Raw genomic sequence first — 22065 nt, forward strand, 5'->3', positions numbered from 1 at the left:
TAAAGCTGTGCTCCTGGACCTGGAAGCTTCCAGTCTGCAGCAGCTTTTCACATTTGAAGGCAGAATTAAAAAAAACAAAACTTCATTCTATTTTAATTATGTGAGCCACAATTCAAGGTGCAGCAGTCGCGCCGTGTTGTCTCAGAGTATCACACACACGCGCACACACACACACACACACACACGCACACACACACACACACACACACACACACACGCACACACCACCTGCCTCGGGCTGTGCTGTGTAACAACAGTTGAATCTGCCCTTGTGACACAATGTGCTCTGGTGATTTTCCACAGGTACCTCGTACTGTAAGGAGAGGTAGAGGATCCGTGATGACTCAGCACATTCCAGAAGAGCGAACGACGACTTTGAGCGAGCACAAGTCACGGCTAAGTGTGGCTTCTTGGCTGGGGGGTTAAATCCAAGTGCCGGTGCCGTGTCCCACCCACACTCTCTGATCAGACCCGTTGTTCCGGGGGGGTCTGGGTCCACGCACTTGTTTGGCTGGAAACACTGCAGAGACACGTTGCGCACGGAAGCTGTCCGCCTGTAAGGCAGCACTTTCCATAGGACTTAATGCACAGGGCGCTGACCTTTCCTCCGCATGTAGAATCCACTTAGCTACTTACAACCCGGCGGCCATTCTTCGGTTCGGCAACAGAGCCACTATTCATGTAACGTCTCGCAGCGTTTTTATCTGAGGTTGAACCACGAGGACGCGAGTCGCTGTCCTCAGACGACCCGGAACCGGCGAGAGGGTCCAAACGGTGTGATTTATCTACCGGTCGGTGCCGGAGAACGGACCTGATTAACATTCTTGTGAAGTCATTACACGGTGGAAACGTCCGCTCTAAATCTGCGCCTTTAGTGCGTCCAAATGTTATTTCGCGCAGTTGACAGGCTTTTAATTACGCGATCCGCACTTGTTAAAAAAAGCGACACAAGCTCCGAGTGATGATGAAGTGCATTGTTTTAGCAAACGCAAATGAAAAGGCAGCAGTTCCGCGCAGAAGCGCAGGACACGTAAGAAGTGTTGACAGGAAGTTTGATGGGCCAGTATGAGAGTTTTCCTCCTCTCCGGTGCCGGCGGTGGAAACCACAGGTATGAAAATAATGAAGAGCAGCGTTCCTGTTTGATGTTGGCTGCTTCCCTTTACTCTAACACGAAACAACTGAAATACCAGTCGAACGATTGCTGTTCAGGCGCTGTTTGACCAGTCATTGTTCGGATACACCTCCACACCAGTACCATGACGGACGAGCCCGTGTCTGTACATAGATATAGGTTCACTGACTCTACGGTCTCTTGTTCACTTCATGACAGGTTGTTCTCACTTAGTCTCAGCGAGCTGCACACCTAAGAATAATTATAGTTTCAGACCACCAGTCAAAAACAACACCAGCACCAAAGGTCGAGTCTTTTCAGTCCTGTGAAAAGGACTTCGTTGTGAGCAGTTTGACAGCATGCCTCCCTCAAGTCCACTTGCCACTTGCAGATTAAATACATAACTTATTTTCCTCCACACAAGAGGCCAGTTGGAGTCATTGTGCCGTGACCTTTGATCCCTGTCAGGCAAAACGGGCCTGGGTCACGTTATGGAGCAGGCGCACTGATACCCGTCTGTGTCCAGGCCCGGAGGCAGGAGGAGTTCATAAGAGCAGGGGTGGTGGTGGTGGTGGTGGTGGTGGGGGGGGGGGGGGGGGGGGGGGGGGGGGGTGCTTGTTAAACCAGCACAGAGCCTCTCTGGCCCAGCGACGCGGAGAGAGGAGGCACGGCAGCAGATTTACCCCAGGGTTGGCTGGCGAAATCCCACGGAGCGTTGTTTTTATGACATGCATTCCTGTGTCGGGCCTCAGAGAAAACCAGGGGAGACGTCGGTTCGGTCTATGAGTGGAACGCAGCACATATAAGCAATGAGATGCTTTTGTTGCTCTTTCTGCAGCACGTGCGCTTTATAACACATTATTACAATATTGTTGTTTCCTTCAGATTTCTCCAACGGGTTTCGGCAATGAAGATGAAGAGGCAGCGTGTTTTTGTGATTATGCTGATCTGACTCTTCAACCAGCACGTGTCTACCACACGCAGCCCTCTGCGTGTTTCACATCTGCTCTAGCTTATCTAGCTCTTGCGCTGCAGCGGCGCTCGCTCTAACGTGGAGCCAGAGATGCTGCGCTGATATAAACGGGGGAAAGGCCGACTGATCGGATCTGTGCCCGTCCGGTGCTCGCGAATAAACAGCCAAACCAGGAAACTCGCCGCTAATCTCCTGCCAAGGCACTGACTTTGCACTAGCTTTGCCTCCGTCTCACCGGCAAATATCGCTTCGTTCAAAAGGACGTGAAGACGCGCAACCCACAGAAACTCGGGCCACTAACAATAACCACAGGGGAATAACATTAGCTAGAAATAGACGGCTTTGTTGCCATAGACACCTGTACGGCAGCAATTCAGACCTTTTGAGCTGCTCTGCGCATTTATTTCATGGGGAAAGGAGCTCTGAAGACTCGGTCTTCTCTGCAACACAAGGAAAATAACAGGAAACTTAGTAGTGTGATGTGTGGGTGGGAGGAAGCATTAGAGTGTCTGCACATGTACTTGTGTTTATTGTTGCTAAATATGAGTTATTATTTATAACAAACGCTCCGAGTCCTCTCTGTAAATGTTGCTCTTATGATTAAATTTGCTGTTGAGTTATAACAAGCACCACACCTGATAAAGAGCATGATGTCATTATAATTTCACTTCCTTTATGGTCTAACGCATGTTTACAAAGTAGGTTATTAGGAGTAAAATGAGTAAAATGAATGGAAAGTGCCCCCCTTCCTTGACCCATTCTTAAACCAACTTTATTCATAAAATACAGAGTTGTTAATGAGCAACTAAAGGGCCTTGATGAAAATGACAGAGAACCTGTGTCCAGAGTCACTCGTGTTGTACCAGTTAGTCACTGTTCATCTGGTGTGAGTCACCAAGAAAGTGAAGTATCTAAAACATGTCACACGGCAGCAGACTCTTAATTATACTGTCATGTGATTATATTACATGATATTTTTGTTTAAGTTGTAGTTTCTGTAGTTTCTGGTTCAGAGATGTTGTGGTTTTTTCTTAGTTAAATTTAAGTTCAGGTAGTTCAGTATTTGTTTATTCATACACTGGTAAGTACACAGGATTTTTTTCCCCTTTGCGTTGAACAGCTGTGGTGTTGAGACAGGAAGTGGTGGGAACATAGAGAGCAAGTGGGCCTTCTGCACACTTGAGGACTTCACCCACCCTCACGTACATAAGTTTCCATTTGAAGTTACAAAATAAAAGCACGATCGCACGAAGCATCATCCCAACTTCAGCTGTCTGCTGTTAAACCTGGACCGGACAATATGTGGACGTAAATAACGCCAACACGTGGTGTGCACATGCCACAGGGAAGAACGGAATGGGGTCTTGTTATGAATTAGAAGAAGATGAATATGTTTTAACAGCTCGTCGCGGCACCTCGGCCAGGCTTTCAGGCACAACATGCTCTCATGTTCCCCACGGTATTTATAACTCGGTCGCTGACCTTGCACTTGGACGCAACCACTACACGGGGACTAGCGCGGGCTAACAGCGCAAACGACGCGCACAAATATTAAATGCACTCTTCAATAAACACGAACAACCTCTTTAAACCGGGGTTCATTCAACATCCGAGCGCTGTACTTCGCATCATTGCTGACGCAGGGCTGCAGCGCGGCGGGCGGCGGAGAGCGGCTCCCCCGCGCCGCGGATAATGGTTCAGTCCAGTGTTGAAATTCCGAGAATTGAGCTGCAGTGTTTCTTAGAACTGGATTCTCAGAACTGGGGATGTTCAGAGTTTCGAGGAAACTTTTACAAGGTGACTTTTTTTTCCCTTTCTATTTTCTCAGCATTAGGTCATGAGTGTAGTGATGTAGCGGATGCTCCCGGGGCTGCCTCGGCTGTTCTGGGGCTGATTTTTCCAGCATTTTAATATTTCGTGATTTCTTTGGTTAGATTTGTGTGAAGGACGTGAGCTCCGGGGCTAGTTCTGACAGCTACACTGCATTGAGCTGCTTTTAATGGAAGTGTTGCTCAGCTTGTGTGTATAGATTTATTAATCGGTTGTAGTTTGTGTAACAGCGCTCTTTTTTCAGCTACTATAAGTAAAAAAGAACCAAGAGTTTGGCGGCGTTAGTTTGTATTAACTGTAGTTACCAGTCATTTGACTTCTCGTGTTATTATTTTCCACCGTTTTATTAGTTGACGTCTACTTGAATCAGTTTTGCAAGTTACAGCTGGACAAAAGTGGCGCAACGGGGCCGTCAGTCCCGCTTGAGCCACATCCAACTAAATGTTGTTTTCGTCTCAGTTAAAAGCGGCCGAACGTTCGACTTGGTGAAACAAAATGTCTGGGGACTTTTTTTTTGCGTTCGCTTTATTCGAGCAAAACGCCGTTCGCGCACCCAACACATATGACGAAAGTGCGGGACGGCCCCAAAACGCCACCGCGTTCTGGCGTTTCTAAACTTGCGGGGACGTGTTCCGCTTGTTCGCTGGCTCGCAGCCCGTTACGCAGCAAAAAGTATAAATCTGTAATATAAGCGCTGCTTTAAAATCGCACCCGCGCGATTTCATGCTGCTCCAGTCTAGTGTTTGCGCCTTGAACGTGTCCGGGGAGATTAGTTCGGCATGAGGGAGTAAATGTTAATGGGTTAAATGAGATGAGGTCTACTTATATCCAGGAACAGGAAACCTCCCCGTGTACTGGCAACTTAATCTGAGCAGCCAGGACGGAATGTGCTCGGCGTCAAACACGTTTACAACCAACAGGCTGCAGGCTGCCAGCAGATAGCTGCGCTGTCACGGGCCAGAAAACTGCAGGGAAGCGCGGGGAAAACCACCATCGTGACATTTATAATGTACAAAATTAATCATTAAACGTAAACGTGTAATAACAAAGTTTAGGCGAATAATACGCCGCAACGTGTGTCGAGCCTCCCTTTGACGTTTCTCTCTACAATGGCGCCGCCTTGTGGGCAAACACGGGCACTACACGTGTCGGGGTCTAGTCTCGGTTCCCCCGGAAGCCTCGAGGACAGGTGGCTTAGGCTGGAGCAGCGCTGTCAAAGCCAGTCCTCGAGCGACACGCGCTTGTTTTCCAACGCCTTATGCCAAAAGCTAATTACCTGGATCAAGGGTGGGTGCAGTCAGTCTGTAGCAGGTGGAACTGGGAGAGTTGGAAAACAAGGGCAGTAGCACGAGATGGAGGATCATATTTGACGTCACATGACAGTGGTAATTAATGTACAATATACACCTAATTGACAAATATTAGCTGACAGATTATGCTACTACTTTCTTCCTGACAACTTTAAAACTGTTACACCTAATATGATCAATGCTGCCCATAGTGACGTCACTACAGTTTTGTTTCCTGCAGCTTTATTTATATGTTTTTACTTTTGCTCCTGCTCAGATTGCGACAGCATGGCCACCACTGCAGATGGCTGCATTCAGTTCACGCGCCATGCGGGCGACGTCCTGCTCAACTTCAACCGCCTCCGCAGCAGGAACATCCTGACCGACGTCACCATCCAGGTGGACGGGCAGCATTTTCACGCCCACAAGGCCGTCCTGGTGGCCTGCAGGTACGCGCCATCACCACGAGCCGACGGCCGAATGACCTCTGCTCTTTCGGACCCTCAAATAAAGTAATCTGCCTCGTTCTGTTGCAGCGGCTTCTTCTATTCAGTGTTCATGGACCCACATAACAGCAACCTCAGTGCCATCAGCTTGGACCCCAAAGTGGACCCCAAAGGTTTCTCCATCCTGCTGGACTTCATGTACTCGTCCTGCCTGAACATTAAGGACAGTCTGGTCCTGACCACCATGAACACAGCCATCTACCTGCAGATGGAGCACGTAGCCGACACCTGCCACAGGTTCATCAAGTCCAGGTACAGTAAAAGATGCCAGCCTCATTCTGTTCTCGCGCCGTTGCGTCATTAGGATTCGAACGGGACGTGACTTGAACATGTTTCTGCAGGCATCCGTCTTTGAATATGCAAAGTGAGGAGGGACAGACGGACTCACCACATCTACCGGAGCAGATCCTTGCTGTGAGGCCCCTTGATGAGAAACAGTCAGACTTTACAAGCGCCACTTCACCCACCCCCCAGGAGCGCAGGGGCTACATTCCCAGCATTTTCAGGGGCATCAACACCTCTGGCTCCTATCACGTTTATGGCGACCATCACCCCCCTGCTGGGAAAGCAGAAGGCTTCTATAGGCTCAGCCCCCCTCCCAGAGGAGGGGCTTTGTCCGAAACAAGAAGCCCACAGGTAAAGAATGCCAGCGTGGCTCCAAGTGATTCCGCTATCCACATCTCCCACCCAAGTTTTCCCACTGCTTCCACACAACCAGCGGGAGCTCATGGGATCATTCAAGGGCTCGCTGCTCCCATGGAGGAAGAGAGCATTCAGCACCCACATACCAGCTGCATTAGACTGTCCTCAGGCTTCAGCAAAGGGGTCATCTGCAGCCCGCAAAGCCCACTTCGATCCGATTGCCAGCCAAATTCACCCACCGAGTCCAGCAGCAGCAGAAACGCCACCATGAGCCTCAAACAGGCCTCCGAATACCCCAAAGAGGCGAAGGCCCGCAACTGGAAGAAGTACAAGTACATCGTACTGAACCAAACCTCAAGTGAGAGTGAGGAGGTTCAGGGAGGCGGTGCAGACGCTACAGGCATGTCCCCCACACTCAGTCCCTGCAGGACGGGGGGAGCCGGCCATCACACTGAGGTTCAGGCAGACGACGGAGCGAGCGAGCACGGACACGACGTGTCCAGGGCTCAGAGCGTCGACAGCTGCAGCAACACCAGGTAGAGCTGCTGAGAAAAGCTGGCAAATGCACCTGACTGTAAAACGCTAGGTCTGTAAAACTGAACTGTGTTTTCTTCCTGTGAGCAGTGACCACAGATGCTCCTCCTGTGGCTGTGACAGCCCTCAGCAGCTGGACCTGGGCCACCTTTCTCCTGGCTCATACAGCAGAGACGACACTACCAAGTACTCCTCCTCCAGCTGTGGTAAGCTCACACCACCAGAGTCCGGCAGGACCGCCCGAAACCACCGAGGTGGAGAACACGCGTCAACCTTTTTATTGCGTCACATGTTTCCACAGAAAACAACGCATCCTTCTGCAATAGCTGTGGCTCCAAGTTCACAGAGGAAGACGCCCTGAAGGACCACGTGGTCCAGGTCCACAGCGACAAGCCATACAAGTGTGACTGCTGCCAAGCCGCCTTCCGCTACAAGGGCAACCTAGCCAGCCACAAGACCGTTCACACAGGTGGGAGAGAAACCACGTCGCTGTCACTTCAACGAGTCCACAACCTGTATTTAACACGCTGATGTCCACCTCCAGGTGCGAAGCCGTACCACTGCAACATCTGCGGGGCCCAGTTTAACCGGCCGGCCAACCTCAAAACCCACACCCGCATCCACTCTGGAGAGAAGCCATACAAATGTGAGACCTGCGGCTCCCGGTTTGTCCAGGTGAGTCTGAAGCAGCCGTGTGTGTGTGGGACCGCATTTCAGTACGTTTGTAGACATTTAATGGAAGTTTGGATTTGCCTGCAGGTCGCTCATCTCCGCGCCCACGTCTTAATCCACACCGGAGAGAAGCCGTACCCCTGTGAGATCTGCGGGACCCACTTCCGCCACCTGCAGACGCTGAAGAGCCACATGCGCATTCACACCGGAGAGAAGCCGTATCATGTAAGCTTCCTGTTCCCATCTGCCGTCCGGGAGTCGGAGAGCGGCCCCCCTTCTCACGGGGGAGGATGAAACTCTGAAGTCACTCAGTGTTTTTCTCTCCTTCAGTGTGAAAAATGCGACCTTCACTTCAGACACAAGAGTCAGCTGAGGCTGCACTTGCGGCAGAAGCACGGCGCCGTCACCAACACCAAGGCTCAGTATCACAGGGGGTCCAGCAACATCACTACAGGCCCGACCTCCTGCTGAGTCTGCTGCTGTGTCCACGTTTCGCTCACGCGTCGGTCACAATGTCGACAGGGGAGTTTCATTTTTTTTATGAATACAAACGTAAATGTTGTATTTACCCTTTTATGCATTTGTACATGATGCGCATGTAAGCTCTTTGGTATTTCAAAGATTGTAGAGGTTTATGCTTTCCTTGTGAATGTCACACAACAGAATGTAACGTTTTAATGTGAATTTGAGTGGATGTGTGTGTTTCTTAACAGAGCATTGGCTTAGAAAGACAGTCCTCTTTCTCATTTGGACTATAAGTCACTGATACACTTTGCTTTCCATATCGGTACGCGTTTACCCAGTAACATGGCCATAGTTTGTGGCCTTTAAGCATTTTCATTAGACTATTTTTGTAAATAAGATAATATATATTTTCAGATGGCCGTCTGCTGGCAGAGAATGAATATATATATTTTGGGTTTTTTTTTTAGATGATGTAGGCTTCACTGACACACGGGCTTGTGATTTAGCCGTTTTACAGTCTGTGGTACGAGTTGTAGCTCGCTATTCATTTATACAAGCTGTGTACATATTTTTTTTCCAATATTGAGCTCTTTTTGGTATTTTGCACATATTCATTATGCTGTAATTCATGTTTCTACACCACATGTTGACAATGTTTATCCGTTTCTGTGGCTCAGCTTTTGTCCCTGGTAGAGGTTTTTTTTCTGTATTGGTGCTTCACTGATCTATTGTCAGCAGGAAACGACTCAAGTGTGATTGTATTTCATCTAACGATATGTATAATAATGCACTAATGCAGCCGTTGTATTCATAGTGCCTTACATTCACAAGCAGTACTAGCTTCTTTGGCAGTTTTATTAACAAGACTTTCATACAACACACTTCAGGTGTGTCGGTCTCAAAGTAGTGATGAAGAGCTGTTGAGCTTTGTGCATTTGGTACTCTGTCCTACTGTCATGTGTATGCATGTCAGGTACTGTTGTTTTGGAAGTCGGTGATGTTGTGTGTGTAGCTCTTAAAATGCATATTCACCAGGCCTCAAGCTAAAAATGCTCAGGAATATTAGTCAAATGTAAGCCAGTGTCTTACAACAATAAAAAAATCAATATTCTAAACAGCTGTGGAGTTTGTTGTCTCTATTATCAGTGAAAATGCTACCTACATGTACTTCCCACTTCAGATAACACCATAACCATGAGCATGTCACGAGTGATTCTTGCTAGAATATGGATTTGTTCAGTAGTGGTAGGAGCACTTATAGAGCTGTTGACTCCTTTTTCAAAGATACAGATGGCTGATTTCATAATATATATTACATTCTCAGTGTCGTGATAGTGACTAATCATTGACTGCAGGTGCATACCTCACAGCCTTTTAATCACATTTATACTCCTATAGTGATCAAAGAAAGCTGCCTTTGGGGGAAACGGGGGCGGTGGGGGGGTTGTTGTCTGGAAAACAGTATGAATCAGTATTAAATAAATAAATGAATAAATGCTGAAATATATTAAGTACACAGTGTAATAAGGGCAATTCTTTAAATCTGGTAGCGCTCTATTTACAGTGGTGCATGGCGCCCCCTTGTGGCGAAGGTTGGAGATGTTTTTTTGAAGTTTTATCAGATTTGTGTTACGCACCGCAGCATTAAGCTTACTGTATACAGCGTGATGTCTCAACGCTTAAACTCTCACTGAGAAGTGAATAAAGAGTAAAAGGAAAAGCAGTTTTTTTTACATTTATTTTTTCTTCATCTACCCTCCTGCAACGAGATACAGTACAGATTTAACAAAATGCTCACCCTTCCCTCCAGATTTTATTACAGTCCGACTACTTGAAGGTGTCACAGCAGTGGTGAAGCACATTGAGGTGTTCTGGTACAAAGTCAAACACTTATCAGAGAATGAGTCCTAATATCAGATCACTATCATGGCAACTCTCCCAACCTTGTTATTTCTTCCATTGAATGCCAGACAGCTGTGTGTTCTATTAAGGATGCAGTACAGAAGTCTTAAAATCAGTCATCATCAGGTCAAACAACTATTTGGTCTGAAGCATTTTGGCTGCTCCCAGCGTCAAGATACCCTGAAGACCTAAGTGATATATATTTACCGTTCCACAGAGACCTCCAGTACTATAAGTGCCTTTGCTTGACATAATAGTGTGTCTGTTGCCAACAATTCATTTTGTTCCTATGCAAAGGCCCCAAACTATTATGAAAACAGTGAAGAAAAGCTGTGAGCCCATCTGCACATACGCAGTAGATAAGGACTACCTGTTAAACATGTCATTCACTCCATACTGCAAACACACTCACAAACAGTGCAGAGCTTACAAAAGAGATGGACAACAAAAAGTAAAAAGTCATGAATGTACATAGAAACGTATTTTAGTGTACTTGTAGTTGATAAAAAAAGAAACTAAAAAAGGTAAATGAATGTTGGCAGTTGTGAAAATTCAACCCTCTTTGTCCAGGATGGCTTTGACATCACCAAACACCTGAAAGTGAAGAATAAGCCACTGTTACAAACTCCGATCACACTAATCAAATCATCGTATGTCACCCACAGTATAAAGTTTGTTCTAGATACAGATTTTTGAAACTGCCCTTGTTTTCTGGTTTTAACACGATATAAAATTTGCTTTATTCACAAATGTGAGAGCGGTCTCCTTATCATACACCCTCTACTTGACCTTAATGTCCATTCTGAGTAAATGTGACCAGTACGTTGTGACGTCACATACCTGTTCTGTCTGACCATCATGACAGCTTCTCTTAATTAGAGTTCATCATGTAGTACTGAAGCATTGATAATACTGTGTACTTGTCCATATGCATGTATGGTTTGTCCATGGTCTTGTTTTTTTTTTTGTTTAACTACTTTCCATTTCTGGAAAATACTTGTTTTTAACAACATGTAGCTGCAATCAGGTAAAGCGCTTCTTAAGGCTTTTTAGTGGTCCTACTAATTCGATTTCCCCCTCCTCTTGTCTGTGGATGTTGTTTCATTGTTCAGTTTTTGACTCACCTCATCAACAGAACGAGAGGCGTCTACAGTGCGGACTTTCCCCAGTTTCTCATACAATTCAATGATTGGTCGTGTAGACTGAGAGTAGGTTTGGATTCTGCATCAGAACAAAATGTCTGTTATTGGGGTCAGAATACACAAGGGACTAAAAGAAGAAATGAATGAGGTCAAAACACACAAGCAGGTACTTGAAGGTCTGCTAAATCAGGCCAGACAAATCCATCCTGATCAAACAGTACAGACAGAAGTGTGTGATTCAATTGTACCTTTTTTCCAAGCTTTCTCTGTTGTCATCTGTGCGTCCACTGCTCTTCCCTCTTTCTAAACATCTGTCAATGCAAACCTGTGGATCAAATAGTCCATAAACAACCAGGCTCCACACGCTGCAATTAAATAAGACAAGCAAGTCTGAGCTCTATAGCATCCTTGACTTACCTCATTGCCGCAGTCAAAGAACAGCACAAATTTGACGTCCGCTTTGCCGTCCATGACAGAGTTCCACCCTTGTAGGTTGTCCTCATTGCGAGGGAAACCATCTATAAGGAAGCGGAACTTTTTCTCATCTCCCTTGATGGTTTCTTCCATTGCCTTAATAAACAAGAGGGACAAATGCTTTTTTTATTCATTCAGAATCTGATATTTCATCAAACAAATTGAGGAGAGAGTAGTAGGACAAACACTCATGTCTACATTAACCCTGTAACACTTACATTACCTCACAATGCATGACCTCTTGCTATACTATGCCTTTGGCTGAAGGATTTGAAAAATGCTCTGTGCACACATTGGTACAAAAAAAGATTTGATTGTTCTAAACTATGTGTGTATGTGTAATATTTCACATCCTTGAATCCTTATGTTAAGTTTAGTACAGGTCATAGGTAAACTGCTCTGTCACAGTCTGGTTTGGGTTTGCTTCCTGTTACGTAAATCTGATTTACAACCTGTACTTACCTTCCTGAGTAAGTTGATGGTGATCTCCACTGGGACAATTTTGCCTTCTTTGATGTAGCTGGCAATGAGCTGTCCAAACTCTGAGCCTTCTCTAGCTCGCTCTGCTCTCAGCAGGTCTCCGGCAGACAAATGGGTGTAGTTGTAGCTCTAAAGAGTCAATGTGGGGTTTGGAAGAAAAGAAGGTGATAGATTTCTGTTAACAGTCAAGCTCTGCACTGAAACAGACAGGCTAGCGTCCCTTTCATTCACAGGCCAAGAAAAAGCTTGCTTCTTGTGTACAAACTAAAAGGAGCCTCTGTGCAAAGCTGGCGTTCAGGTCTGACCACACAGCAGCCAACACCCACTGACATCCGTGTACAGAGGCAGGTGGAAAAAGCTCTGGTATCGCAGTCAAAAACACCTGTGGAGCCTTCAGGACTTTACAATTCAGACACGCTTCAAAGCAGCGTTCTTAAGGAGAATCCTGGATCCTATGTGATACAGCAAATGCACCAACAGCCATAGTTTCTCTACCTACTGGTGATATGTGTGTATAAAAAGTCTGACTGATAATGACAAACTATTGCTCTATGGGGAGATCAAGGCGAAAGTTCCTCAGCCAATAAATGTCTACGTCAACATCTCTCTCTGTTTGTTCAAAGTCAGTGAAGTGCACTATGCTTCCAAAGACCATTACACAACTGAATAATAGGGTGACAACGTGGATAGATGTCAGTAAAGTATGTCCTGTATATATTAGTTATTCAGGCTTCTGACTGAACAGTATTAACAGTAGGCAGCTGCTTCAGCAGGTTTGACTGAGATGCCAGATATTACGAATTGTTAAAATAACTTTGTTAAGATTGTACTTTTTGGCTCATAATACGTAAACACGGACACTTTATTTAAAATACGTGTAACATTTGTCGTAAAGTGTGAAACGAACTGTGTAGACTGAGTGGCTAACTAGCTAGCTGGCTAACAGGTTCATTTTAGAGGACAACCGGAAGTCAATGAAATTCAGACATTTACTCGTAAAATGCGGCATTAAAAGACATAGCCTCCCAAAACGTCACTGAATCACACATATTCCCCACAACACGCTTAACCCTAAGCATCACAGCCAGTACTTTTCATTGTCTTTTCTCTCATCTCTCGTTACCTCCACGATTTTGGAGCACTGGGTCCCTTTGCCGGCGCCAGGCCCGCCCAACACGAACACAACCTGCGGCTTCATCATCAGCGACACCCGGTACAACAAGCTCGGCGCCCTCTGACACACGTTACGGAGCAAACGAGCGATCATACACCAGCGCCGACGGCTGCAGAAGCGCGTGAACCGGCGGGGCGACACCACGGACAATACTCCGCGTTCACCGGCGAATGCGTGTCAGTCTCGGTGGGCAGGACGAAAAGTCGATGCGCCGAGCGACACGACTTCCGCTGTTGCCCGAAACCGACCAATGGGAGCCGCGCAGAGGCGTGACGCGCGCCGCGGCCACGCCCGCACTTGTTATTTTTTCAGTGCAGAGGTCGGGTGACGCCCCTCCCCTGCCTCTCCAGCATCAGCAACTCCAAACCGAACAACCCGACCCGGCAGGAGGAGGATGCTCTTAGCTCCGTGATGCTCAGCGGCTCGGGGAAACATAGCGACGGACGGCCGAGCTGCATTTGTGCTGCCTCGCTGCCTTCATTCATGATCCACCATTCATGCGTCCCCAAGAATGGAAGCGCACAGCGAGGAAAACAGTAAATTAGCCCGCTATAGCGCCGCTGTCTCGCCTTTGTAACGCATCCTAGCGCATTTGATGGAGCTTCTTTTCATGTAGGTCAAAGTGATGAAGAGCCCGCTTTTGTCTTTCGAGGGCGCCGTGCCGATGTGGGGCTAACGCGGGCAGAGCCGAGCGAACAAAAGGCATCCAGCCCCCCTCCTCTGACGCACCTGGCTGCCCTGTCGCCGCTTGACATGACAGCGCCGAGCCTGGAGCTGAGCAGCAGGATCAAGGGGCACCGACGTGCAGCCGGACGCGTGGACTCGACAAGGAACCGGGGAGCCTCCGCACGCGCGGCGGACAAGAAGCGGCAGCCCGAGGGAGGCCGGATTGCAGTTTCTGGGGACGAGCGCCAAGGGCAGTGCGGCAGTCAGCAGGCAGACCGGGGGGAGGAGGCTGCGGAGATCGGTGATACTTCCCCTCTAGTCCCCAAGTTGTCCAGAAAATACAATGGCGGATGTTTTCACGTTTGATCGGTGGTGACTGTGATTCTCCCAGTTGTGCTCCAAATTGTCCCTCCCAGCCAATCAGTGATGGGCAATTAGAAGATCACATCTCATAGGAAAGGGGTGGAACCCGGAGGGGACTGATGTACATACTGGCCAGGTATCATTTGCTCCCTTCCTCTTCGGTTTTGCTCGTTCTGCTTGTCGCCGGCACAATGGGCTGTATTCAGAGCATCGCGTGCAAGCCCCGCATCCGACGGGAGAACATTGTGGTGTATGAGGTGTCCGCCTCCATCGACCAGTGTCCCACCATCATCGAGGAGAACTCGCCCATCGTGCTCCGTTACAAGACGCCGTATTTCCGGGCCTCGGCGGGTGTTGTGATGCCACCGGTGCCCCGTAATGAGACCTGGGTGGTGGGCTGGATCCAGGCCTGCACCCAGATGGAGTTCTACAACACCTATGGTGATATTGGCATGTAAGTAAAGATCCCCTTAGACTGTAGGAGCCTCCTCCTTGCTGTGAGTGTCCCTAGCGTGCCGAGCCTCACCGTCTGTCTCCGTGCGCTGCCGCAGGTCCAGCTGGGAGTTGCCAGAACTGCGAGAGGGTCGGGTCAAGGCCATCAGCGACTCGGACGGCGTCAGCTACCCTTGGTACGGGAACACGACGGAGACGGTGACGCTGACCGGCCCGACGTCCAAGCCGTCGCGCCTGACCGTCAGCATGAATGACAACTTCTACCCCAGCGTGACCTGGGCCGTGCCCATCAGCAACAGCAACACGCCCATGCTGACCCACATCACCAGGGACCAGAGCTTCATCACCTGGCTGGTGGCCATGAACTCCATCACCAAGGTCAGAAACCCCCAAAAAACACATTAAGGCTGATATGAAACGCGTCTACCTCATTTTTTGCGTCCTCATCGCCTCCATTGTGCCGCTCTGCTCTTCCAGGAGCGCATTGTGCTGCAGACGGTCCGATGGCAGATGAAGGTGGACATCGCCGTGGACCCGGACATGCCTCTGGGCTCCCGGGCCTCGCTGGTGGGCCGTCCGTACCAAGAGCAGCCGCACATCCTAAACTACCAGGAGCCCATTCCTCCCAACGCCCTCGGGAGGCCCAACGCCAACGACGCCCAGGTGCTGATGTGGCGACCGCGCCGGGGGGCGCCACTAGTGGTCATACCGCCAAAATAAGAGCCTCCGCTCGCGTCGCGGACAACGGTACCATTCCTCCTCTTTCAGACGGGGGGAGGGGGAGCATAAGGGTGAAGTCGTGAAGACAGGACGGTCTTCCTGGGCTGGAGATGCCAGCGGCTCACTACCCTTGAAAGCTTTGGACCATGAGCCAGGGTGGATATTGTTTCCTGGACCCGGCACAGCGCAGCGTTCTATAAACTCGCGTCAAGGCCGTGGAGGGAGGTCAAGGCCCGTCTGACTGCTTGGAAGAGTTCTGCCTGCCTTTTAGCAAAGCTGGAACGCTGTTTTTAAACGTGCCACAGAGGTGTTTACGCCGCAAGGAGAACTGCGTCCTGCATCCTTCTGTAGATTTTAATGCATGAGAGCGATAAAGAAACGTCCCAGAGGCGTTGGAGAACAGCATTTGTTTTGTAAAACTTGATACGCGAAGACGTTTTGATTGAAAAGTCAGCCAAAAAAAAAAAAACCCCACACACACACACACACACAACCCTGTGGCTGGTTAAACCTCATTGGTGCCAATAAAGGCCTTCAGCACACTCAGTACCAGAATTTAAGGATGTATTCAGAAGATTTAAGATTATATGATATTATACGAACCTTTTTAGGTTAAGATTATAATCTCATTCATCATTCAGATTGTATTAAACACCCACCTGGCATAAATGTCTGAAAGAAAAACACACCTGCTCTTACTTTGACTGGAGTCTTTGCTAATACACCAAACTTATGCACAGTGTTGGAACTTGTCAGCCTCTTTAGTGCAGCTGATATTGTATTTAGAAGTGTGACAAACTATCAGGGCATCTGATAGTCTGGACCTGTTCTTGCACTGAGTAAATGTCAGCTGCTGGTTCAGTAAGTGCAGTATAAGAGACTTGGAGGAGTGCCAGACAGCAGTTTAAACAAGCAACCATAGCCTCACATCGTATGTAATAGACTCACACCGAGGGTGAGTCCAACGCGGCTCTAAACACATGTAGATTGTTTTAACTCAAGGTCTATTCTGCAGATGATCATGGCTGAAGCCCGGTCCCTGCCGCCGTTCCTCAGTCGGGTCACATGACTCCATGTCCATCTGTGCTCTCTCCAGGTTCACGCCTCACCTTCCCATCTGCCTTCTCCCAGCCCGTCCACCTCAACACGCACATGACTACAGCAGCAACGTCGCCCATTCGCTCTGAAATCCACAACTATGCAAAGATTGTGACTGTCAACAAATATCAGCGAAAAGAGAAAAAAAGACACGCTGGCAAAATAATTTCTTGTTCATCTGCCTGTCCTGTTTTGATTCGCCGGGGTCTTTGTTGAATACAAATGTTTGTTACTACAATGTGAGATACTCAGAGGTTAAAATAGGTTATTTGCATTTGCCGCTGCATCACAGCTCATTCAGCCATCTGTTGCTATAGAGACTGGTCTGGTTTTGCACTGCAACTTGAACTGGAAAAAAAACTGTTCAAAATATTCATGGGTGTGTCTATCTCTCTGTGCGCGCGCGCGCGCACACACACACACACACACACACACACACACACACACACACACACACACACACACACACACACACACGCACACACACTCTTAGGGCTCAATTTATTCATTTATTTCCCTTTTAAGTATGAAAAAAAGATAAAAGGCAGGGCTGGTTAAAACAGAATAAATGATACTTTAATTTATTCATCTGTTCTTGCATAAAGGTCTTTACTTTACTTTCATTTAGGTAAGAGTAGAATAAGTGCATGGAGATATAAATACTCAGACCTGGAGCAGCAAGGTCAAGGCCGTCATTTCCTATCTTATCTTAAAAAAAGCCATTCAGCATCTCTGAACAGAGGTAACCCCTCCTCTTTGCAGCAAACTAGATGGAGGTTCTGTCAGGAGCCCTCCTCCGTCTGAGGCCGATGCTCTCAGCACCATTACAGCAGTCGCCCTCTCGCTGCTTTGCCCAGATCCCACAACACAAGTATAAAAATACATACAACAGAAAGTTTTGACCCTTAACAACATTGTGTTTAATCCCAGTCTCCTTCTACCCTCCTAAATTGCACTTGTGTGTTTTTGCAGTTTGAACCCTGTGCGTTAACAATGTGCTCCTTCTGAAAAATGTCAGAAAACACCTCCACGGCTTTGGTGCTGACGTGGGGCCGAGTCCCGGGTGTCTGGCCCCTCGGTCACGTATCTGCCTTCATACCGTGGCAGGGCTGCTAGCGGCGGGTTTGCTCTCGTAACTGTACAGAAACGTGGCAGCGATAACCAACACCGCTCCCAGGAAAAAAAGACTGGAGGAAAGGAGAGGAGCGGGTCAGCTGGTGTCATGGTAACAAGAGTTGTTATATATACAGATGTGTGACGCTGGACAGAGGAGGCCTTAGAGCAATATGCCAACATCGAGAAGCTAACATGCATTAATTTCATATTTCAGGCACATTCTTTATTTCTGCTGAAGTCTTCTCTTTAATTATTCAAAACGAGCTGTGATTTATTTTATATGTGAGCATGTGTGTATTTACCCAGTGGGGATAAAGTCCTTCAAGAGGAAATAGGATATGAGCGTGGACATGATGATGGACAGGGAGGTGGCAAATCCTTTAAGGATGTTGTCTGCATATTTAATGACCACGGCCACGACCAGCCCGCCCAGAGCCTGCAGACACACACAGGTGCTCACTATAACACAAAACCACACAAAGACATACAAACGCCTGCTCATGAGACACTAATGGACAATAACGACCAAACCTGTAAACCAACGACCACGCAGGTGATGGCGTTGTAGCCCTGAAACATCCCAAACTGCCTCACCCTCTGACCGTCGTATACGATCATTCCCACGAGGCCAAAGACAAACCCGAACAAACCTGGAAGAACCATGAAACACACACAGGCGAGGTTTGGCATTGTTTCTGCTAGAACAGGCCGAGAAAAGCCACAAACAAAGCAGTAGCTACGCTTTAATTCAGAATTTACACCCAGTGATGTGTTCATAGGTGAAAATGTGGTTCACTACCACAAAACCGCCACTAGAGGTCAGTGTAGCCGAGGAATTAATGAATCAGGCTTTTCAGGCTTCTTTTATGACTCCAGTAATTTAACTTCAAGGAATCATTTTCCTGACCTTCCAACAATTATGTAATATGCTTATTACATACATACATACATTCATACAATATATACAATACAAGTACAAGTACACACACACACACACACACACACACACACACACACACACACACACGCTCCATCTTACTGGACACAAACAGTTACTCACCCAGCTGAATGTTGCGGACCCACACGCTGTGTTTCGTCTCCTTGAGGATTTTCTCAAAGTAAACTCCGGCAAAGCCACTGGACACACAGGCCGTCAGCACCGCCATCAAGCCCACAAACTGGGACCCTGCAGACGCGCTCGCCTGCTCCCCTTCGCTCTTTGCGGCCCCCTGTGGAGGTTCAAACACAGAGCGCCGCTGTGCTGTGAGCTCAATAAAGCCGCTTTTATGCCCTGCAGAGTTAAGTTCACCTGTGTTCCCGCCGGGAGCTGCACCAGCGTGACCCCTGCCATGAGCAGGAGCAGGGCCAGCCACTGGTAGAAGCCCAGACGCTTCCCCAGCATCGACACGGAGAACAGCGCTGTAGTGAGGATCTTCAGCTGGTAAGTGACCTGTGGGTGGCACGGACCAAGCAAAACAGCATGAACATATATGTAAATATACCAGTTAAGTCAAATGGACACGGCTGTGTCCTGTTTGAGCACCAGGACTTTCATACAGGGATCTCAATAATCTATTCATTAATACATATTGCGCTGTGATGGACGGGCAGCTGCTACGAGCTCCGCCCCCCGTGACCTTTAGCAGAATAAAGGCTATTATGATATGAGAGGCTAAACCGCCGACACTTCTATGCAAACTAAGCATAAACTGTCAACAGCTTGTCACAATTCACCTGGATGATCACCTGGACGGCATCTACAGTCCAGCAAATGGTCAATGAGGACAAATCTCTGTGATCAACCAGTAGATAGTTCTGCAAACATCAGATTCAAAGCAGCACGTTGGCGCGTGACCTGATACGTGGCTGCGTCCAGGTTGGACAAGGCGACGTAGAGCAGGTTGTTCTGCAGCGTGTAGATGCCGGCGGGGATGGCCAGCTTCAGGGTCTCCACCGGCTCCTCGGCCACCTCCCTCAGCAGCTGGCTCAGCGCCTGCACCCTGAAATCTGGGCCCGACACAGAGAGTGAGACGCCGCCGCCTCAGCGGAGGAGGTGATGAAGAGCCTCGTCCGCGCTCACCGTTCTCCCTGAAGACGAGCAGCGCGCAGGCGGCGACCTTCAGCACCTCGGCCGACACCACGGCGGAGGACGCCAGGTAGCGGGGGCCGTCCTCCGTCAGGGTGCGGGAGTAGCGCATGGTGAGGACCAGCGAGGTGGTCTGCAGCACCAGCACCCCCAGAGACAGGTGCTTCAGCCTCGCGGACGCCTGGGACGACATCGCGCTCTAATCTGTGCCTTCGGGGGGGAATGATGTCAACACTTCCAGGTGCACATTAAACGCTGAGTCAGATTTTTCTGCCTCCGAGGGACTCAGGTCCTGTGAATGTTTCATGTGGAGGAAAGAGGAACAAAACAAATCAGTGCCGTCCAACCAGTCACATCTCATTTAAGGAGCGTTTGAATGAAGGCCCCTAGATTGTTGCTTTAAATAAGCGAAGGGTGTAAATGCTGCAGGCAAACAGAGCAAACGGAACATGATGAACAGGTTTGATGTGATTTCCCCTCAACCGCCTGTGCATGAATAGGCTGAATACATGATGATGTCACTGAGGCATCCCGCAGGAAATGTCTGGCCTGACAAGTGCACTGATTCCTACTGTAGGTCATTAATCTTTTACTGTGAGCGCATGGACTGTTTTTTAATTTTCATTTTGTGAAAGTGAGCGGGTTAAAGTCCAGCAAACAGTGTTTGGGGTGTGGCTTCAGGTGTCACACGAGGGTGGAAGGAGGAGGTTCGGTGTGTTGACCCAACGAGAGGCGCGGCGTTAAACACACAGACCTCCTTATGCTCAGAGAGGCACAGACGCACAATCCCCCTCTGTCTCCGCGCGTGCGTGTGTGTGTGTGTGTGCGTGCGCGTGTGAGTTACTTAGAAACACTGCTGACTTTCAGTTTCAGCTGCCAGCCACGCACGGAGAGTTGTGAAACGGTAACTGTAGACGTATTGTTCCTTTCATGCGTTCACCTTTTAATGCGTAATAAAGTCTTTCTACCTCAGGTGCTTCTATTATTGAACTGGTCCGTCTTCACGTTACACACGCTCCCGCATGTTGTCACGACGGACGCCTGCGTGTCGCTGAGCGTTCAGCCGCGTCCACCAGTCAAGACAGACGCAGGGCGCGTTCCCATAAAAACACGACTGTGACAGAACAGTAGTAAAAGCAGCGATGCAGAAAAAAAACAGATGCGCCGACGCACCTGCACCTTCCGCTCTCACAAAGGGGACAGCGTCAAAACAGAAACACATCATAGATCTATGCAAATCAGCCCCCGGAGGCGAAGATACACACACGTCCGGTAATATACTCAGATATTAAGTGTTATGGGATAATTGGCTGCTTGCATTGGGGGTTCTCTTTAGGCGCCAGGTACAGGTTGAGTCTGGTTGATTCAGTCAAAGGACGCTGTGTGTGAGACCTGAGGGAGCTGCTGCTCCACTTGTGGAACATCACGCACGGGGCCCCGGGTTTCCTGCATATCAGGTTCTCTGCACCACAACTCGGTCTACGGGACGAGCGGCTTGTTGCGAAGCGAAGCAAACCGGTTCAACTGCAAAACGTCCGCGTCTCAAACCCCGACAGCCTGCGGGGAATGAATGACCGGCAGCCGGTGACGTGGATCTGTGGTGAAAGTAGAAGCGATGGAGCGACCACTACCGGGTAGACGCACATTTTAATTCAAGGAAGTTGACGAACTGACTGAACTTCGCGTGATTATCCGTCATTTGGCGAATGAATGGGTTACTGGAACCAGTGTTAATCCACCTCGTTTAACGCTAGTGAGCGCAACCCCCCCCATCCCCGAGGCTGGACCCGCGTGATGAGCTCCGCATCCCACGGTCACCTACCTGCAGGACAGGCGCTCAGCCGAGCACGCGAGTGGCAGCCCACGTCCTCTTCTGTCCGGTCGCGCGGCGTGGTCGCTCCCATAAAGTTCAGGCAGACGCAGTGGACGCCTTAGAGTTGAAACGTGGCCAAAAGAAACAGGAAAGTGACGCGCGGCTGCGAGGGAAGGAGCTGCCGCGGCATGTTTGCAGGCGTCGCTCGCTTCTGTGTCGCGCGCCAACGGGGCGACATGTGCCGAGCGCGCGCGCGCTGCAGATGTTTGGTGACACCTGTTGGAGGAAATCGTGCTGCAAACGTAATGTGAGATTGATCGCGAGCAAACGAGCAGGCGGAAATTTCCCATAAAGAGGCAGATGAGAGAGGTGTCTTTTGTGTGATTTATTATAAAAATAAAGGAAAATAAAAATAATGGGGAAAGCAAATCAAAAACATGGATGTTGATCGTGCCCAACAACAAACCAGAAACCAGCTGGGGAAATCAGCGCACACACCACGAAGGTGTTATGCAAAGAGCCCACATTCCTCAAGTTGCCCAGTCAGACTGCATG

General features: G+C 48.7%; 4 protein-coding genes across 5 annotated transcripts; 2 read left to right on the top strand and 2 right to left on the bottom strand.

The window, feature by feature from the left end:
• Nucleotides 1–3686: 3686 nt before the first annotated feature.
• On the top strand, nt 3687–9140 carry bcl6ab (BCL6A transcription repressor b). Of its 2 annotated transcripts, none has more exons than XM_029132683.3 (9): nt 3687–3882; nt 5482–5653; nt 5741–5962; nt 6052–6888; nt 6977–7092; nt 7188–7355; nt 7431–7561; nt 7646–7783; nt 7889–9140. In XM_029132683.3, the coding sequence occupies exons 1-9, from the start codon at nt 3852–3854 to the stop codon at nt 8027–8029; spliced, it is 1956 nt and encodes a 651-aa protein (XP_028988516.1). In that variant the 5' UTR covers nt 3687–3851; the 3' UTR covers nt 8030–9140. The 2 variants fall into 2 exon arrangements, with proteins under 2 accessions (XP_028988516.1, XP_028988515.1); XM_029132682.3 differs by lacking the exon at nt 3687–3882 and adding an exon at nt 3924–5300.
• A 604-nt stretch (nt 9141–9744) lies between these two features.
• On the bottom strand, nt 9745–13403 carry cmpk (cytidylate kinase). Its single transcript, XM_029132516.3, has 6 exons — nt 13145–13403; nt 12004–12150; nt 11485–11637; nt 11316–11392; nt 11050–11146; nt 9745–10519 (listed from the first exon to the last, which is right to left on the bottom strand). Exons 1-6 carry the CDS (start codon nt 13286–13288, stop codon nt 10478–10480), a joined length of 660 nt encoding a protein of 219 aa, XP_028988349.1. The 5' UTR covers nt 13289–13403; the 3' UTR covers nt 9745–10477.
• A 120-nt stretch (nt 13404–13523) lies between these two features.
• fam78ba (family with sequence similarity 78 member Ba) lies at nt 13524–16867 on the top strand. Its single transcript, XM_029132515.3, has 3 exons — nt 13524–14678; nt 14776–15055; nt 15155–16867. Exons 1-3 carry the CDS (start codon nt 14344–14346, stop codon nt 15395–15397), a joined length of 858 nt encoding a protein of 285 aa, XP_028988348.1. The 5' UTR covers nt 13524–14343; the 3' UTR covers nt 15398–16867.
• A 179-nt stretch (nt 16868–17046) lies between these two features.
• Nucleotides 17047–21775, bottom strand: slc35a3b (solute carrier family 35 member A3b). Its single transcript, XM_029131835.3, has 8 exons — nt 21520–21775; nt 19692–19989; nt 19467–19618; nt 18921–19061; nt 18672–18840; nt 18143–18261; nt 17914–18047; nt 17047–17682 (listed from the first exon to the last, which is right to left on the bottom strand). Exons 2-8 carry the CDS (start codon nt 19888–19890, stop codon nt 17589–17591), a joined length of 1008 nt encoding a protein of 335 aa, XP_028987668.1. The 5' UTR covers nt 19891–19989; nt 21520–21775; the 3' UTR covers nt 17047–17588.
• Nucleotides 21776–22065: the final 290 nt, after the last annotated feature.

The sequence above is a fragment of the Betta splendens genome, chromosome 17 (genome assembly GCF_900634795.4).
Source record: "Betta splendens chromosome 17, fBetSpl5.4, whole genome shotgun sequence".
Classification (NCBI taxonomy): domain Eukaryota; kingdom Metazoa; phylum Chordata; class Actinopteri; order Anabantiformes; family Osphronemidae; genus Betta; species Betta splendens.

Coding starts and splice junctions, on each gene's coding strand:
- cmpk (XM_029132516.3), bottom strand. CDS start 13,288: ATGATCGCTCGTTTGCTCCGTAACGTGTGTCAGAGGGCGCCGAGCTTG. Junction 12,151..13,144: donor AGTGCTCCAAAATCGTGGAG/GTAACGAGAGAT, acceptor TTGACTCTTTAG/AGCTACAACTACACCCATTT. Junction 11,638..12,003: donor CCATCAACTTACTCAGGAAG/GTAAGTACAGGT, acceptor TTGTTTATTAAG/GCAATGGAAGAAACCATCAA.
- fam78ba (XM_029132515.3), top strand. CDS start 14,344: ATGTACATACTGGCCAGGTATCATTTGCTCCCTTCCTCTTCGGTTTTG. Junction 14,679..14,775: donor ACCTATGGTGATATTGGCAT/GTAAGTAAAGAT, acceptor GCGCTGCCGCAG/GTCCAGCTGGGAGTTGCCAG. Junction 15,056..15,154: donor CCATGAACTCCATCACCAAG/GTCAGAAACCCC, acceptor CTGCTCTTCCAG/GAGCGCATTGTGCTGCAGAC.
- bcl6ab (XM_029132682.3), top strand. CDS start 5,174: ATGCCAAAAGCTAATTACCTGGATCAAGGGTGGGTGCAGTCAGTCTGT. Junction 5,963..6,051: donor CACAGGTTCATCAAGTCCAG/GTACAGTAAAAG, acceptor ATGTTTCTGCAG/GCATCCGTCTTTGAATATGC. Junction 6,889..6,976: donor GACAGCTGCAGCAACACCAG/GTAGAGCTGCTG, acceptor TCCTGTGAGCAG/TGACCACAGATGCTCCTCCT.
- slc35a3b (XM_029131835.3), bottom strand. CDS start 19,890: ATGTCGTCCCAGGCGTCCGCGAGGCTGAAGCACCTGTCTCTGGGGGTG. Junction 19,619..19,691: donor GCTCGTCTTCAGGGAGAACG/GTGAGCGCGGAC, acceptor TGTCGGGCCCAG/ATTTCAGGGTGCAGGCGCTG. Junction 18,048..18,142: donor GCGTGGTCGTTGGTTTACAG/GTTTGGTCGTTA, acceptor GTGTGTCTGCAG/GCTCTGGGCGGGCTGGTCGT.